At 47.7% G+C, this 16639-nt stretch overlaps 1 protein-coding gene across 7 annotated transcripts in view; it reads right to left on the reverse strand.

Annotated features, from left to right (window-relative positions):
* Positions 1–1060: 1060 nt before the first annotated feature.
* Positions 1061–16639, reverse strand: part of UGT8 (UDP glycosyltransferase 8) — a 570821-nt gene continuing 555242 nt past the window's right edge. For all 7 annotated transcript variants that reach the window (XM_069631073.1, XM_069631068.1, XM_069631072.1 and 4 more), the window contains one exon: positions 1061–3361. In XM_069631073.1, the coding sequence (XP_069487174.1) occupies positions 2998–3361 (364 nt within the window). In that variant the 3' untranslated portion in view covers positions 1061–2997. The remainder of the gene's footprint in view (positions 3362–16639) is intronic.

A 16639-nucleotide genomic window follows, 5' to 3' on the forward strand; every position in this document is an offset into this window, starting at 1 on the left:
GTGAAACCTGTGTGGTTGGTGGGTGAATTTTCGGGAGTATCTTATCCAAAATAAAGAGCCCAAGATCTGATAGACTGTAATGATTTAGCTCTGCTTAGCCGGTGATGTGGGAGAGTGCGAAAAGGGCTAAATAGGAGAGGATAGCTTTGCCTTGTTTAGTGTTAATGTGTTAATGGCTAGGCCTATGGTGGTCTTCTGTGGGACGTTTGTTTGTGTAGTGTAAGGTGGTAGGGGAATTGGTTAGTTGGGGAAGATCTTTCAACCCGTAACCCTTCACTTCTATGCCTGGCCATTTGCAGACAAGTACCATTTCTGTATCTCTCAATAACCCCTCTCTCTATTGCTCTCTCTCTCACTCTCTCCTTCTGTCTGTCTCTCTATTGCTCTCGCTCACTCTCTCTCTGTCTCAAATAGATAAAAGTTAGCAGATGAGGGAAAGGGTTTGTGTGGAAACTCAGACATTGCTTTAACCTGCTAAGGCTTATGGGAGGCAAGAACTTATGGTTGGGTGGAAGGGCAGCTTAAAATATATTTTATGACCGCAGATACCCATTTAACCTCCTTAGTATGTTAGTTATCAGACGGAGAGATGCCTCAAACCTTACTCTAACATGCTCAGGTGTTATGCTCAGTGACCTGCTGGGACTTTTGCCCTTCGAAGAAGGGCAAGGCGTTTGTCAGGGGATTGGTCGGGGCAGATGCCAGAATCCCTCTCTCACAAGCCCCAAACACTTCTCACACAGTCCAAAATGATCCCCCTCCCCCACTACCAACAGCTATAATTTACCATGTTTTGACATTGCCCAGGCTTTCGGTATCAGAGTGATGTAATCCAGACTGAAAAACCCATTTTATGGACTGTTCTTTCATTACTATTGCTTTGCAAAGCTTCATTGGCTCAGCACTGCTACATTTGTGAATGCTAGCAAATTTCTGTGTTACCTCAACCTTCAAAATGTATGAGTATTGCCATGCAATACAAAAATGCAATACATTTATACTAAAATATTAAAACAGATGTATTTACTAGGTTACGACAGAAGAACAAATAGACACTACGTCTGCTTTAGTATTTTTAATAACAACAGTTGTACAGAGAAATATATGTATGCATGTGGGTATTTTTTCTTGCACACACACACATACACACACACTCTCACACATACACTTATGCCAACAGTACTGACAAAAGTACCATCCTGATCAATTGAACATACTCCCAATTACATCATTACTCCACTAACTGCAGGGTGTATTGCTTATGATTCATCGTAGTGTAGAATAAGTCAATTCATTATCGTCCAATCAGTGTGTCCACCACCGGATTTCTCCTACCTCATGTAAACTCTAAAAGCTCCACACACGCTGAGTCCATTCTCAGTCCCACCGCTCATGGCCGAGGTCCATTTGCGTGCTGCCACACACGCATGTAGTAGTGACATATGATGTCAGTGACAGACAGCCGTATTGCTTTAGTCTTCAAGTATTAAGGAAACAGTACTACTGCGGATACGCTGCTCTAGAGACAGTGCATTTTTGCCCATTGTGAGTGGACCAAAGCTCCTGGTGAGATGGGGATGAAATATTGAGTCACTGTGTATAAGTGTATTATTTTTTACTATGCACTGTACAAAACACTACTTAAATGCATTATGGAAACGTTACTAGAGTTACAGATAGGTGCAACATTGTCAATGAGGTGTGGGAACTTCAAACTCCAGAAAAATAGAGCAGTTTCTGTACGCCCAGCTGTTACAGTGCGCCTTCCAATTAAACAGGATTACTGAAATATGGGTCACAAGCTGACAAGCTTAACTCGTTCCGCAATGCTTGGTGTTCCTGCTATCCATTTTTCTTCCCAAGAAATAGAACATGGAATGCTCGTGTGGGATACACCCTTGCTTAAGTCACCCATCCCGTTCTTAATCAACCCTTGGCCACGTCACCCATCCCATTCCAAATCAACATTTTTCCTGGCAGGATTTCAGTGCATTCAAATGCGGCAGTGCACAATGTTAAAGACCGAGCTATGCACCACACTTAAAGAATGTAATGTTTGCTACTACGCCAATAGGAAGCTCGGTCCAATCAATGCAGAAGATGTTGCGTTATTATATAATTGCTGGATGGTTTCATTGGTACCATTTATTGACTTGTTTGAGTGTGGCCAAATTCTCCCATGGAGAGGATGTGTGTTGACCTAGCTCTCAATGTATGTCCATAATCATTGCACACTGTCCTGGGAATCCCAGTACCTTGCAACTCTAGGTGGGGCCTAGTTGTACTTCTTCATGGCCAGGCCCCTAAATGACTTAAACGTTTCAACTATTCTGTCTAACGGTGTTATTTATTTACACATACGAAGTCAATATTACAATATCAGCTTTGCGTCTGCGGCTTAGCAGCAGCAAAGAATAGAAAATCTCGTATTAGCTAAAAATAAAAACTTTATTGCATCACTTAAAAAACATGTTCTTTAGTGCTCTAACAAAACCAATGTGTGTGTGGCCCCTTCTTGAGGACATGTGTGTGTGGTACACTAAAAATTCTGCTTATCTTAGATTGTTGGCTGGTCAACAATTGGAAACTGAAAATATTTCCTGATGTTTGTTAAATTTCTCTTCAACAAGAGGCATATAAAGATCAATAAAAAACACATTTTAAATGTGATTATTATCTGGGATCCACACAGGTCCAATCGAAATTTTGAAGGTGGAGGATATCCAAATGCTGTAGTGTACTAATGCATGGATTGAAGGCTGCTTCAATGAAATCACTGGCAGAGCCATCTTCAATCGGTAAAAGGAGCCAATGCCTATGGACCTGCCAGGCTTCCAACTTTTTAGACATGTTTTAGTTCATTGGAGAGATTTCAACTCTGAGTAAAAATTAGGGGAGTGTTAAAAAATGTTAACTGGGGTTTGACTTTTAAATAGTTGAGTGGTACTATTAAATTAACTACTTCATCTGGTTCAACACTCTTACAGGGGTATTGGCTCACTTCACCTTTTTCTCGTGTTTAATGTGACCGTTCCGTTTGTGTTTGCCGTTTGCAATGCCGTTGTGGCAATGTCCGTTGAGGCTGCTAGCATCTGCTATGCGCCACATATTGTTGCTTTTCTGGTGGACGTATTTTACTATCCTAGACAAAACCAGGCATATGACGAGAGTACCAAGAGCAACAACAATTGCAATGTCCAGTAAGAAGTACTGATAGAAAGAGATGTCGAATAGAGCAGCACGCAGGTGTTCTGCACCATTGTGGCGCAGGATGTAGTTGATCCAATACACTGTCCGACTTGTAGGATGGCCAGGTTGATCTTTGTGGATTTCTGAGAGTTTCTGGGCCTGTTGCCTATAGCTAAGGAAACAAAAAAGAGAAGAAACAAGTAGAAATCAAAATGGCGGAGCAATATTTATATGAACAGGATTGCTACAAGTCATCAACCGTACTATTGCATTGCATTTCCTATTGTGATGCTTTGCCTATAGGGAATGATTCACAATGATCTGTCAAAGGCATTTCAGAGATGCTCTAGGCAACTCTAGATTTGCCTCAGTTCTAAGCTTTGTGAATCCCCCGTGCGGTAGCCTAAGGTAGCAGGTGCATATCCGAGATGATCATGGGCATATTGTGATGGATCTATGTGATTACAGAGAGAGAAAAAATTCTGACTACAAAAATGCTGTTCTATTTTCGATTTAAGCAATTACATGTAGGGGAGACCCTCCGTAGCCCCCAATACCACCTTACATAATGAATTATCCTTACCCACCCCCCACACATAATTGCTTCAGAAATAGGGGAGAAAAACGAGGCATTTTTGTAGTCAATATTTCTGCACTCGCAGTGTACTAGTGATACCTATTTTGATTAGTTCCATTGCATTTGTAGGGATTAATTGCTGAAGATCTCAAATAGAAATGCTGTCCAAAAGGTCTCATGAAACAATACATACAAAAACTCATGCCATTAGAAGACCATTGTTGCAGTGAGACAATACAAGTTGTGAAAAACAGTTATCAAATAATGCAACGCAGTACTTGGAAATACCCCTGGAAAGACAATTGACCATGATGGTAGCTGAAGAAGTGGAGGCTATTTGGGCTAAATGTGGTAGGTGTGACGGCCGTGTAAAGGTGTACACATTCAGGATACGTCGTGAGCCAAATGGGGAGATCATTCGTACAGATGAGGCTGTAGGGAGGGGACAGTTCAGAGGGATGTAGTTGTGGGCAGAGGATGGTGAGGCTGTAATCCAAGAAGACATCCCAGAGATAGAGGGAGATGGCTTGGAAAGGGACTGCAAAGACAAGATCATGGACAGGTTTGAAAAGTGGATCAGGTACTCACACAGGGACCTCTGCCACAGTGGGAACCAGACTATCTGGTCTTCATGGGGAAAGGAAGGGATGTTTGACTAGAAGGAGGGTAGTGAAAGTTAGGACTTATTGGAGGAGTTTTAAGGAGAAGCAGAGGGACCAAGGATGAGAGTTTGCAGCATTCCAGTTTGTTAGCAACTAGAGTACTGTGTTGGGATGAACCACAATGCATCATGGGAACAGAGATGGGAGAACGGAGCTGGGTGGAAATGAGATGGGGGGGTATGATGGTAGTGTAAATGGGGGTCACTGTTAAAGAAAGAGGAGGACTGTGGCCTGAACATTTTAATCTTTGTAGAGAAGATGATAAAGTATCTTACAGTAAGCAGAAACTATGTGAGCTATGAGCGTGCAGTGAGACGAGTGAGGTTTGTATGAAAAGAAAATACAGGTGTCAGGAGGTAAATCGATTTAGTGAGCTCAATTGGGAAGTACGACTAGAGAGATAGTTTGTAGTTAGTGAGTAGGACAGGTCATCATGTCTTTTGCCATCTGTCGTCGGGGGTACACGCTAGGAGACATTACCTGAGTTTGGTGAGTGATCCACAGTTAGAGACAGTGGCGAGCGGGAGTGGAAGAGCAAGGGGGGGGGGGGTCGGATGCCTTCAAAGCTACTTCTGGAGCGTTATTCAACAAGATGACTGAACCCAAAAAGGGTGGGTCAGTAGAGGATGGGAGGGTGGAATAAAAGTGGTGGAAGAAAGCAAGCCATTTATGAAGTGTTCAATTCTGTTGAACGCTTCAGCATCACGTAGTGGTGGAGGGTCGAGAGATGCCAGCTATGAGAGGGCATTCTGATTAGGAATGTGGATAAGGGAATGCTTGGGGAGGAACTCTATCAGCCAGGAGTCAGGAAGGAACTAGTGTTGGATTAGGTCAGGGGTTTCAATGGGAGTCGCAGGTTAGGAAGCGTGCTTTGTTGAGAGTTCGAGAGATTGGTTGCTTGTTCAAACTCCTATTGAAAGTGTGGTTGTTCCGGTTGAAGTCACCAATGAGAAGGAGGGGATGCATTGGCGTGCCTATCAAGGACTTAGCCAAGCACATCAAAAAACATCTAGGGAGCTGTAACATGAAAAAACACAAATATGATGCAATATCCAGCTACACACCCATGCAGCGGACGGGCCTTGCGTACAGCACAGCTTGTAGGATAGTACATTCCAAAGATTCATGCCACGCGCTACCACTTTCCTGTGACCCCGCTTACGCACAGGATGCAATAACGCAGCATAGCCCCTCAAGTGCAGTTATTGTCTGAAAAGGAATTATTTGACCACGAATATGTATAAGTAAAATAGGATTACAATAAAAATAAGCCTCTTGGAGACACAACCTTTTTCAGTGAAATCTGTGTGCTTTTTTTTGTTTGTTTACATTGCACTTAATGCGTGTCAAGTCAAAGGGATGTTTGCCTTATCATGTGCCTTTCTCATGTAAACATTTCCTCTGCTCTGCTGATGACTGACATACTCACTATATTATATATATTATTTTTGCATTTTTGTAGCATTTTCATTTTGGATTACATTGTTTTAGTATCCCATTATGTTAACCCTGAAAATACATATCAACACGAAATTAAACATTCTTCAAATATTTACAAATACGTATGTATAGCTGCTGTACATGGCAAAAGGGAGCACCAAAGATCTAGCGCTTTCTGGTTCAAAGGCATGATGTTAGCTGGTCTCAGTCTTTGACTGTTATGATATGATATGACATGATAATTCATTTGTATAGCGCCTATACACATGTGTTTCAAAGCGCTTGAAGGCAAGGGAGGGAGCAAGGGAAAATACAATGGGCCTCATTACGACCCTGGCGGAAAGCGAAAAACGATGGCGGAAATGCAATACCGCCATCGAATAGCGCTCGGTGCGACTATGACCCGTCACCGTAAAGTACGATGCCATTAGCGACACCGTAGTGAACGCCAACGCTAACTGCACCAAGTACGCGCGCGCGCGCCATGCCAAACCGTAATTAGCACCATGGCGCAAGGGTACGCGAATTCCGACCCTAGCGGACATGTACCTAACGCCATCAAGCACGGCGGAAAGTACCATTCCGCCATGGTGAGAAGTACAGCATCGCGAATCAACCGTAAACGGCCCCACTGAGTGCCTGTACACCGCTCCCTGGCCACATAGTACAACTCCCCGTAGGTGCAACGAAGTCACAATGCAACCAGTGAAATGTACAAGTCACCCATGCATGCCAACGAACAAAAGAATCACAAGAGGGGCCAATGGGAGCTGCAGGGCACAGATGGCACGAATACAGAAGCTATACCAATGGACATGACCTCAGTCTCCCACCAAGAAACGCACGCAAACACAGGCAGCATAATTCCGATAATCACATCATTCCACCAATCCACCTGGCTGACCGGCATCTGTTACACAAAACCTACCCCCCGCCCCTGAGCATGACATCATCCAAACAGTCATATTGGCAGCCTTCACCCCTGACCTCACTGGGCTTCGTAGGCAAACGCGCCCAGCACAGTACCACGCAACTATACTCCGAAGCTGGAACCCAATGCAGATCTCCTCACAATACATCGCTCCCCAAATAGGAATATGCCACATCACTTGCAAAGAAGAACGCTACACGGCCCATATCAGAATAGAAATTTAATGCACAACAGATTCACCAAGCCCATACAGCCATTAGGCCATGAACTCCAAAACACATTTCACCATTGTGGGCTGCATCCGCAAGAAATGACCAGCTACTTCCTGTGTGACGCCCTGTTCCCTCATGGTACACAGGGGCTACATTCCGTACGAAAAGGCAACATGGAAGCGCCTAGAACCGCAGGGCCGTCCCAATAGGGAGGCACTAGTCCAGCTGAAAGGCCGAAATGTTGCTCCGAGCCACTAGTACTGCGTAAGGGCATGTGGCCCATTGGCGATCGTCCCATAAGATCGTAATGCTGCTCCACTGATTAACACGAAGCAGCAGGTGTCGGGAGTAAAACCCATCTGCAGGAGTGGCATACAGATGGCAGTGGCAAAAGGGGAGGAGATACCTGTCAACCAAAAGAAAAGAAAAAGAAAAGAATGGCCATCAGAACTACATTCGAACAACTCACTTCAATGATCACACTAGATCCACAGCCATATGCATGCTAGCCCACTCCAAAGGATCATCACCACCCCAAAACCACTTGCGACTCATAACTATCCATATCGAGGTGAAAACACCATCACAAACGAGTGTACCTGTGCATGCGTCTGTGAAAACAGAATCCATCAGATGGGATTGGTAACGTGCATGGACACAAGTGTCTGAAGGCGCGTCGAGACAGGGAGGGCTCAACAAGGTCAGATAGACGATGGTCCCACTATGGCAGCCCTGCATCACATAGCGCAGGTGAGGCGGACAGATTCCAAGAAGCCCTGTACATGGCAAACACCGTATCAAATCATCTGCCCATGCATCCATTCATCATTCCCTCATCCCGTAATGATAACGCCTGTTTCCATACTCACATAACATGTGAGAATTCCATTGAGTCTGTGCGTTATGCAGCCTGCAAAATCCACTGTGCCCCAGCCCGTAATTCCAGTGTTGTGAAGTAACATGTATTTGGGAACGTCCGGCCTCATCATCCACTTCGCTATTGCGCATCCCAAACTATTCATATCAATCATTGCATCCTCGCCATGGCCCCTGTCCCAAGGACACTGAACAATAGAACGTTATATTTGCAGTCAGACCTGTGGGCATCTCCTCGCCGCTAGCTGAAGACCGAAAGCGCCGCCCTTCGAATTCCTCATTTGCAACATCACGTCGAAAAGGCATCTGTGGCCGCTTGAAATCACAAATTAATCCATGGCAACTGCCTTCACCCACAAATCGGACGCCCCGCCCGTCGGTGCAACTCGGTACAGTGATGCATGAGGGCCCACCGTTACTCGAGTACTACGTTCCACTGACCCTTCACAAGTCTGTTCGCGACTGCAAAGAATGCATGTGAAACAATGGGACCATAGCCGAATGAACATATCAACCAATGTTACACGGCCATCGGGTACTAATACATGATTGTAATAGCAAGATGCCATTCCTCGAATTGCAGCGTTGTGTGCGGGACGTGCTCGCCCAAAGGGGAGAGCAGCTTGCACAGGTGGAATGAATCACCACAGGTGGAGGCCATACAGCCTGAAAACACATAAATTGCACGCCCAGTCTCCTCCCACAACCACTCCGAAATGCTACCGGCCGGACTCGCGATGTTGGCCCTGGGGGACCTGATAGCACTGCAAGTACTCCAACTCCAAGAAGAAGACGAACACCAACTACAACCGGCCGCAGGGAGTAGACGCAGGAGGAGGAGGAGGGCAAGGCAGGGCCAGCAAGGGCCGCCAGCACAGCCACTACCACCACGCAGGCAGCCCGCAATCCCACGCCTCCGAGCACATCCGTTCAACCTCACTGATGAGCAGATCCACACCCTCTACCGTTTGGACCGGGACACCATAGCCGCCATTGTGGACATGACACAGGCTGACCTTGTCAGCATGATAGATAGCCCAACCGCCATCCCACCCCTACTGAAGGTGGTGTCTGTACTCCACTTCCTGGCCACAGGCACCTACCAGCACACAGTCGGACAGTTGCATGGCATTTCTCAGCCACTGTTCTCACGGACACTATTGCAAGTGCTCGATGCCCTCCTGCAGCACGCAGATGACTACATCTCTCTACCACGCTCGGAGCAGGAAATTACCAACACAAAAGTGGGATTCCATGCACTTGGCGGCATACCGGGTTGCATTGGTGCCATCGACTGCACCCATGTGGAATTGGTCGTCCCACATGCCATGGAGGGCCAGTACCGCAACCGAAAACAATTTCATTCACTGAATGTACAAATGGTGTGTGACTCCAACAGGATCATTACACATTGTTGTGCCCGATTCCCTGGATCAACCCATGATTCTATGGTCTTGAGGAACTCTACAATACCACGCTACATGGAGCGACACGCAGGGAACAGATCCTGGCTACTCGGTGAGTCTCATTTCATGCATGATGATGTGGGGTATGTGATGCGGCAATGACCTGGCAGGAAGGGGGGGGGGGTGCGTACGTAGCAATGGCATTCCACATAATTCGTTTATCGTCCACATACAGGTGATGCCGGATATCCACTGAAGAGATGGCTCCTCACACCAGTCCGGAACCCACGGGACCAGCATGAGGAGGACTACAACCATGCCCACTCACGTACCCGTGTAGTCATTGAACAGGCATTCGGCCTACTGAAGACCCGTTTCCGGTGCCTCAGCAGGTCTGGCGGGGCACTCCTGTATCGCCATGAGAAGGTTGCAAAGATGGTGATGGCATGTGTCATGCTCCACAACATGTGCGTACGTAGAAATGTGCCCATGCCCCCTGACGCAGAACTGCAAGCACCTGAAGATGGTCATGATGAGGGTGGGGATGTGGCAGCACCTCAAGGAGTCTGCGAGGCACAGGAGGGCCGTGAAATTCGTCAGCATCTCATAGATGTATGCTTCTAGCACTCACGCCTGGTGGCTGATACATGGACACGGGACTCGTGGCACTGTGTGTGTCTGGTACATGCACAATATGGACTGTACGCCTATGATGGCCTAGTACACAAAGATCATTGTCCACACATCTCATTGTTTGATCGTGCATTGTTTATGGCAGATGTGATATCATGTGGAACACCCTATCGACCCGCCACCCAAGTGAGCCCAACACACCCCCTCCACCCTCCTACCTCCCCCCCGAACACCAGTGTCCAAAGATGCTCATTGTCAGTGGGCAGTCGCTATTGCAAGCCCCCTCTGCGGGTATCAGGGGCACCCCTGCCTGTGGAGCGCAGGTTCCTCCCAGATCTACGTTGGGGGCTGCCCTGGACGGAACTTGCAACGGATGATGTCTCTGCCTGCTCACGTCCATGCATGTCCCTAAGGGTTTGTGAGAGCTCAGTGAGCACACGGCGCACTGCGGCAAGTTCGGCACATACGTCTTTGGACGTCGCATGCAGTTCCCCCCTCAGGCTCTCGGTGCTTCTCTCCATTTGGACTCTCAGGCTCTCGGTGCTACTCTCGATTTGTGCCCTAAGTGTCTCAGTTGATGTTTCTATGTCTGCCTTAGTGCCCCCACATCCATCGGCATGGTCCTTGAGGAGCGTGGCCAGTTGCTGCTGTTGCACGATTAACTGGTCGAGGGACTGTTGCCTCTGCTGGGCCATGGCCATTTGCGGTGGTGTCACAGAGGGGCTGTTCGCCTCATGTTGCCCTGCCACAGGGCTTGTGGGGGATGGCCAGTCATCGTCTTGTGGGTGCCCCTGCGTGGTATCCTCATGGTGTACGGGATGGAACAGACAGGGGGATTGGGACAGGTCATGGATGGATCTGACTTCGACATCCCCGTCTTCTGTGTCGGAGCATGCTGCCATTAATGGGGTGTCACCTATGGTGCTGCTGCCACCAGAGGCAGTACCTTCTGTGGCATCCATTGGGGGGACCTGTGGTGGTGCTGTTGTGGGCATGCTGGCTGCTGGGGTGCCTGTTAATGTTCCCTCCTGTGTGCTGCCACTTGATATGTGCTGCTGCCGTGTCTTGATGCGTGCAGCTGAGGTGGAGGGTCTTTGGCCGTCGGTCTTGGCCCTCTTTGCAGGTGTGCTGGTAGGGGTGTCCTGGAGCTCGTCGTTTGGATCGGACCCTGTGGTGGAGTAAAGGAGGGCGAGCGTTATTAATGGGTCTGTGGGAATTGGAATGGCAATGTATCACATGCATTGGGGTGGTACCTGAGGGTGATTTGGGTCGGGGCCTTGGAGGTGCTTTCATTTGTGTGTGGAGTGAGGGTGCAGTTGTTTGGCAGCCTGCAGTTAGGGTGTGCCTGCTGCACGTGTAGTGGGTGTTATTGGGGTTTTTAATTATTTATGTATTTATTGTGGTTTTAAAGTGCGCTATCAGGCCAATGTGTGTGGACGTTCTCCTGGCCATGTGTTTCTGTTGCACTATGTGGGCACGTGGTACATCACATGATTGTACATTGTGGTTTTGGCATTGTTTTATTTGGGCCACCTACCTGATTCTCCGGATGTCTGCACTCCTTTCTCCATCCCTCCGACTCCCTCTATGCTCTCCATTCCAATGGTGGAGGCACAGATTTCTTCCCAGGGGGTCAGCTTGATGGGTGATTCCGACCCTCCCCCGGTGGCTGTGGCAATGTTGCGGTTGGCAGAAAGTATGCTACGGACGCGTATCCGCAGGTCGTCCCACCGCTTCCTGCATTGCTGTGGGTTGCGGGGTGCGGTCCCCACCGCACTTACCCGCTGTGCCACCAGGGCCCATATGGCCTTCTTGTTCGCAAGTGCCGTCCTGGTCATTTGCGTGGAGAAGACGGCGGCGGCATTCTCCTGGAGGGTCTCTGTTAGCACGGTGAGTTCCTCACGGGAGAAGTGGACCTGCCGCTTGCGTTCGCACGCTTTCTTCGCTACTTTTCCCATTTTTCTTGGTTTCACTAGGGTGGATGACGGGTTGGGATGTGTCTCAGGGTGGTGTTTTTAGTGGTTGTGTGTATTTTGTGGTTTTATAGGTGTACGGGGTGTTGTTTCCCGTTCCGGGCCCATGTTTTTACTTCCGTTTCCGTATATTTACGGTCGCCGTACTTTACGGTTGGCGCTCACTGCGGTGTCCGCTATAATGGGTGGCGGTATTGCACCTAGGGCGCCGTACGGCGGCGGTGTGGGCCGTTTTGGGGTCATTTCCGCCATCGCGGACTTTGCACTTCCGCCATGGCGTGGTGCTCGTGCCCGATGGGTCGGAATGGGCCGCACTTTGCTCCATCGTGCAATGGCGGAAACGCTATTTACGCTGTGGCGGTCCGGTCAGTCACTTTCCGCCAGGGTCGTAATGAGGACCAATGACATTCTTACAAGGCCTTGAGACATTAAGAATGGGAAATTAACTGTCATACTATGCCTGACAATGTTTCAGATAGTGCAAGAGCGTTGACAATGATTAAAGGAGAGGAATGAGAGGGAGGAAGGAAGGAGAGGAACATAACAAGCGGCTATCGTACTAGGCCTGATGACTATTTTGGTAGTGCAGGGGATTGACGGAATGTGGGGGGAGGGATGGAGGCAGGAAGGAGAGGAACATAACAAGCGACTATTGTACTAGGCTTGACGACATTTCTGGTAGTGCTGGGGATTGACAATACGTGACAGAAGGTGGGAGGGTGAGAGGCAGAAAGGAGAGGAACAGACAGTGACTATTGTACTAGGCCTGGCAACATTTCTGATACAGCAAGTGCAGAGAATATAGTGAAGGGAGGGGGCAGAGGAGAGAGGGTACAGACAGAGAGTGGAAGAGAAGACTGAGAAACAGTGAGTGTGGTAAAAGAGAAGAAGAAGCAACACCAGCAAAATACAGTGTTGCAAAGCACACGCACAGATGGAGAGAGCACATACAAGATGCAGAGGTGAATACTGAATACCTTATGTTGCAAGAGACCAGCAACTGCAAGCCAGGATTCAGAGTCATAGATGGGCACAAAATAATTCAGGGCCACCATGATTACGTAATGCTTCAATGAAGTCCAGCGTGAGACCAACCAGATTCAGGATGGGTGAAAAGTCAATTCAAAGCATCAGCAACAAGGCAGTGATGGTATCACCATAAGGTGTCAATCGACTTTGGGCAGGGTGGATTTGTTGATGCAGAGTGGGGATTACATGTGAGGGATGCCTTGAGAGGAGGAACAAAAAGATACAGGATTCAGGCAGAACAGGCACATGCATACAACAGAGGGGCATCTAAATACAAATGTCAGGCATACAGGCACACACATACAACAGGGGGTGCATCTGAATACATGAGTGTGGCATGCAGGCACACAAATAAAACAGGGGGTGCATCTAAATACAAGAGTTAGGCATGCAGGCACACGCGTACAACAGGGGGTGCATCTAAATACAAGAGTCAGGCATGCAGGCACACGCGTACAACAGGGAGTGCATCTAAATACAAGAGTCAGGCATGCAGGCACACGCATACAACAGGGGGTGCATCTAAATACAAATGTCAGGCATACGGGCACATGCATACAATGGGTGGCATCTAAATACAAGAGTCAGGCATAAAGCCACATGCGTACAACAGGGGTGCATGTAAATACAAGAGTCAGGGATACAGACACATGCGTACAACAGGAGGTGCATCTGAATACATGAGTGTGGCATGCAGGCACACAAATAAAACAGGGGGTGCATCTAAATACAAGAGTCAGGCATGCAGGCACACGCGTACAACAGGGGGTGCATCTAAATACAAGAGTCAGGCATACAGGCACACGCGTACAACAGGGAGTGTATCTAAATACAAGAGTCAGGCATGCAGGCATATGCGTACAACAGGTGGTCCATCTAAATAAAAGAGTCAGGGATACAGGCACAAATGTACAACAGGGGGTGCATCCAAATACAAGAGTCAGACACATGCATACAACAGGCAGAGGCATCTACATGACTGTTGACACTATGTGGTAAAGTTCAGGCCTCCCAGGCGTACCAGGTAGATGTGGAATATCTTCAGTGAATAGTTGGGAATGCCGCATGTGACAGTTTTTGAAGGGGACATGGAAGAGTGCATTGCACCTGCTCCTAGGAGGTAGAGAAGTTGAGTATGTTGCTTGTAATGCTGTGGTGGGTGGAGAATCCGTAAATCAGGGTGGGAAAGGGAGGTTCCATCGCAGGAGATTTGGTTGAAGTCAAATCCATGAAATGTTTTCAGTTGCAAATATCTCTGGGGGTGATAAGGGTAATAATTAAGGTGGGGATAAGGGAGTAAGGGGGTGTCTCTGCCCGCATTTATATGTGGCCAAATGGCTTAAAAGAAAACAAATCAATGGATTTGGATTCGACCAAATCTCCTCGATGAAATCACATAGCACCAATCAAGGACCAGAACTTGACCTTGTCGAATGCCACTGCGATCTAGGAGGAGCAGCATGCACGGTTTGCTGTTGTCAGTGATACCAGATTGATGGCGGCCCTCTGTGCTGCAGCATGGTGAAAGTTCGAGTTGCTAGGATTGCAGAAGGGAATTGCATTTGATGTTGTCTTGTAGTTGAGTTGATACCACTTTCTCTATTTGCCAGGGTAGGGGGTGTGGGTAATGAGATGGTGTTAGGGAGAATTCTCTGTTTAGGCTGAATTTCCTAACCTAGTGAGTCCCCCAGCAGCTATGCTGGATTTTTGGGGTTTAAATGTTTCTCCTGCCAAGAGTGAGACTCTTTTACCCTCACTCTTGGGCATGATTTGAGTGTGTTTCTTTGACCGTAGATGTGTTTAATGGGCTATGGGGTCTTTTACTCCATAGGGCTTCATGTATTTTTGTGATGTGTGTTACACAGCACCCTCAGTGCAGTAACACAGGGGTGTCATAGTGACCCTCCAGTATAGACTCCATACCCTGGGACTGACTACTGTCTCCCAGGGCATGTAAAGTCACCATTGACTTTACTAGTCTTAAATTCTGAACAGAACCAGTACAAACCATCATATTGTGGACGTACTGGCTGGGGCAATTCAATTGCCCCGGGGTCTGTTAGTCGAGGGGGCATGTCTCCGTCCCCCCTGATCGAGTTTTGGCTGGTGGCAGTGGATACTACTTTTTATATTCAACCGCAAATATTTCTCTATGGGATTTTCCCATTGTTCGAGGCTACTATCTTTATTTATTTCATTACGATAGCCTCGAACATACCGCTGGTTTATTTAATTAATATTAATTCTCCGGTTGGTATTTTTTGCCAAAACTCGGTTCTAAAATGGCGTTTGTGTTCTCTTCTGTGACTCCAACCCAAGTCGAGCCCTTTGTTCCACTTTTTGGCGGGCTTCTCCACAGAAGCCCTCCAAAGTGGTGCCACTCTGTCTGGGGTACTTACGAGGGGCGCAGGGGGATTTAGGCACCCTGGACTGAGTTGCCTAGGCAACTCAAGTCGCACTCCGTCCTGATTGGCCCAAGTGGTGAGCCAGCCGGCTCACCACTTAGCATGTTTGAGTGACAGCTAGGCTGAGTGAATGGGGGTTTTCTGCATAAAAGCAGGGCTTTGGGGACTGGAACTTCAGAAGTTGCCACAGGACCTAAGAATCCGATGAGGGAGAAGCTGAGCCAACCTGCCAAGACGACACCACCGGTGGAGCCCTGCTGGACCGTCTCACCACTTCTCCCAACGACAGAGGAGATCTCCCGCCGGAGAGTCTTCTTCCTTTTACTGGTGGGGATAACCAGTTTCACAGTCTTTTCGCCTTCCCGACGTATCTCGTGGCCACCTTGCCTGTTCCAAGCACCCGGCAAAAGGGATACCATGTTTTACCACGACCGCGAAGAGAAGTGTAATACCTTTAACCGGAAAACTCTGCGGCTGGTTTCACCCCTGGTAGTGCAATGACCTTCATCTTTCCTCCACATCGAGATCTTCTCTTCCCCTGGACGACGACGAGACTTGCACCCACTGCCAGGAACAACTGCCACCGCTCGAGGATCCTTTCCACTTAAGGTACCGTGTCCTGCCCGGCTTCCCTTGCCACTGACTGTACGGGGTAGATTTAGCCCCCGGCTTTCGAACCTGGGTTAGCCTGGGACACCCTGACTAAACTTTTCTGAGCCTCTCTAAACTCTTTTAGAACTCTCTGCAAGACTTTCTAAGCCTAGTGTAACTGTGATCTTGGGCGCATTTGTGCTCTGCTCTCTCTAAGAGTGGGCCCAGCCTATGGACCTTGGCTCTCAAGTGACTTTTGCTCTTCTGCCTTGCTAATAGTGTTCCTAACTCTTAGAGTGGTGTACCTTTCCATATTCTGTCTTTTTCCCTCCCTTTTTCATAAACTTATTGGAGTGCCATCGATCATTAAGCACTCGCCTCTGTATGAAAATAAGTGGTGTTAACTACGACTTATCTGATAAGGAATAAGGGTTGTATATATTATAATAGTAACTGTGTTTAGAGTGCATTACAATAAGAGTTCTGGAGTGTTTCAAACAGTGTGTTTTAAAATAAATAATTATATACTTTGATACCAAAGCTCTGGTCAGTGTTTGCTTGTATTATTGTGTCTGAGTGCCTATTGTGTATACTCTGCATACTGCCTAACTCTTCTTGAGGGAAGTCTGACTGCTCAGCCACAGCTACCAGGTAAATCCGGGTGGTACAGACTGCAAACAAGTGGGTTTACTGCTAACACCTGTAGTCCTAAATC

This window comes from Ambystoma mexicanum, chromosome 6q (genome assembly GCF_040938575.1).
Source record: "Ambystoma mexicanum isolate Mex_15411 chromosome 6q, UKY_AmexF1_1, whole genome shotgun sequence".
NCBI lineage: Eukaryota > Metazoa > Chordata > Amphibia > Caudata > Ambystomatidae > Ambystoma > Ambystoma mexicanum.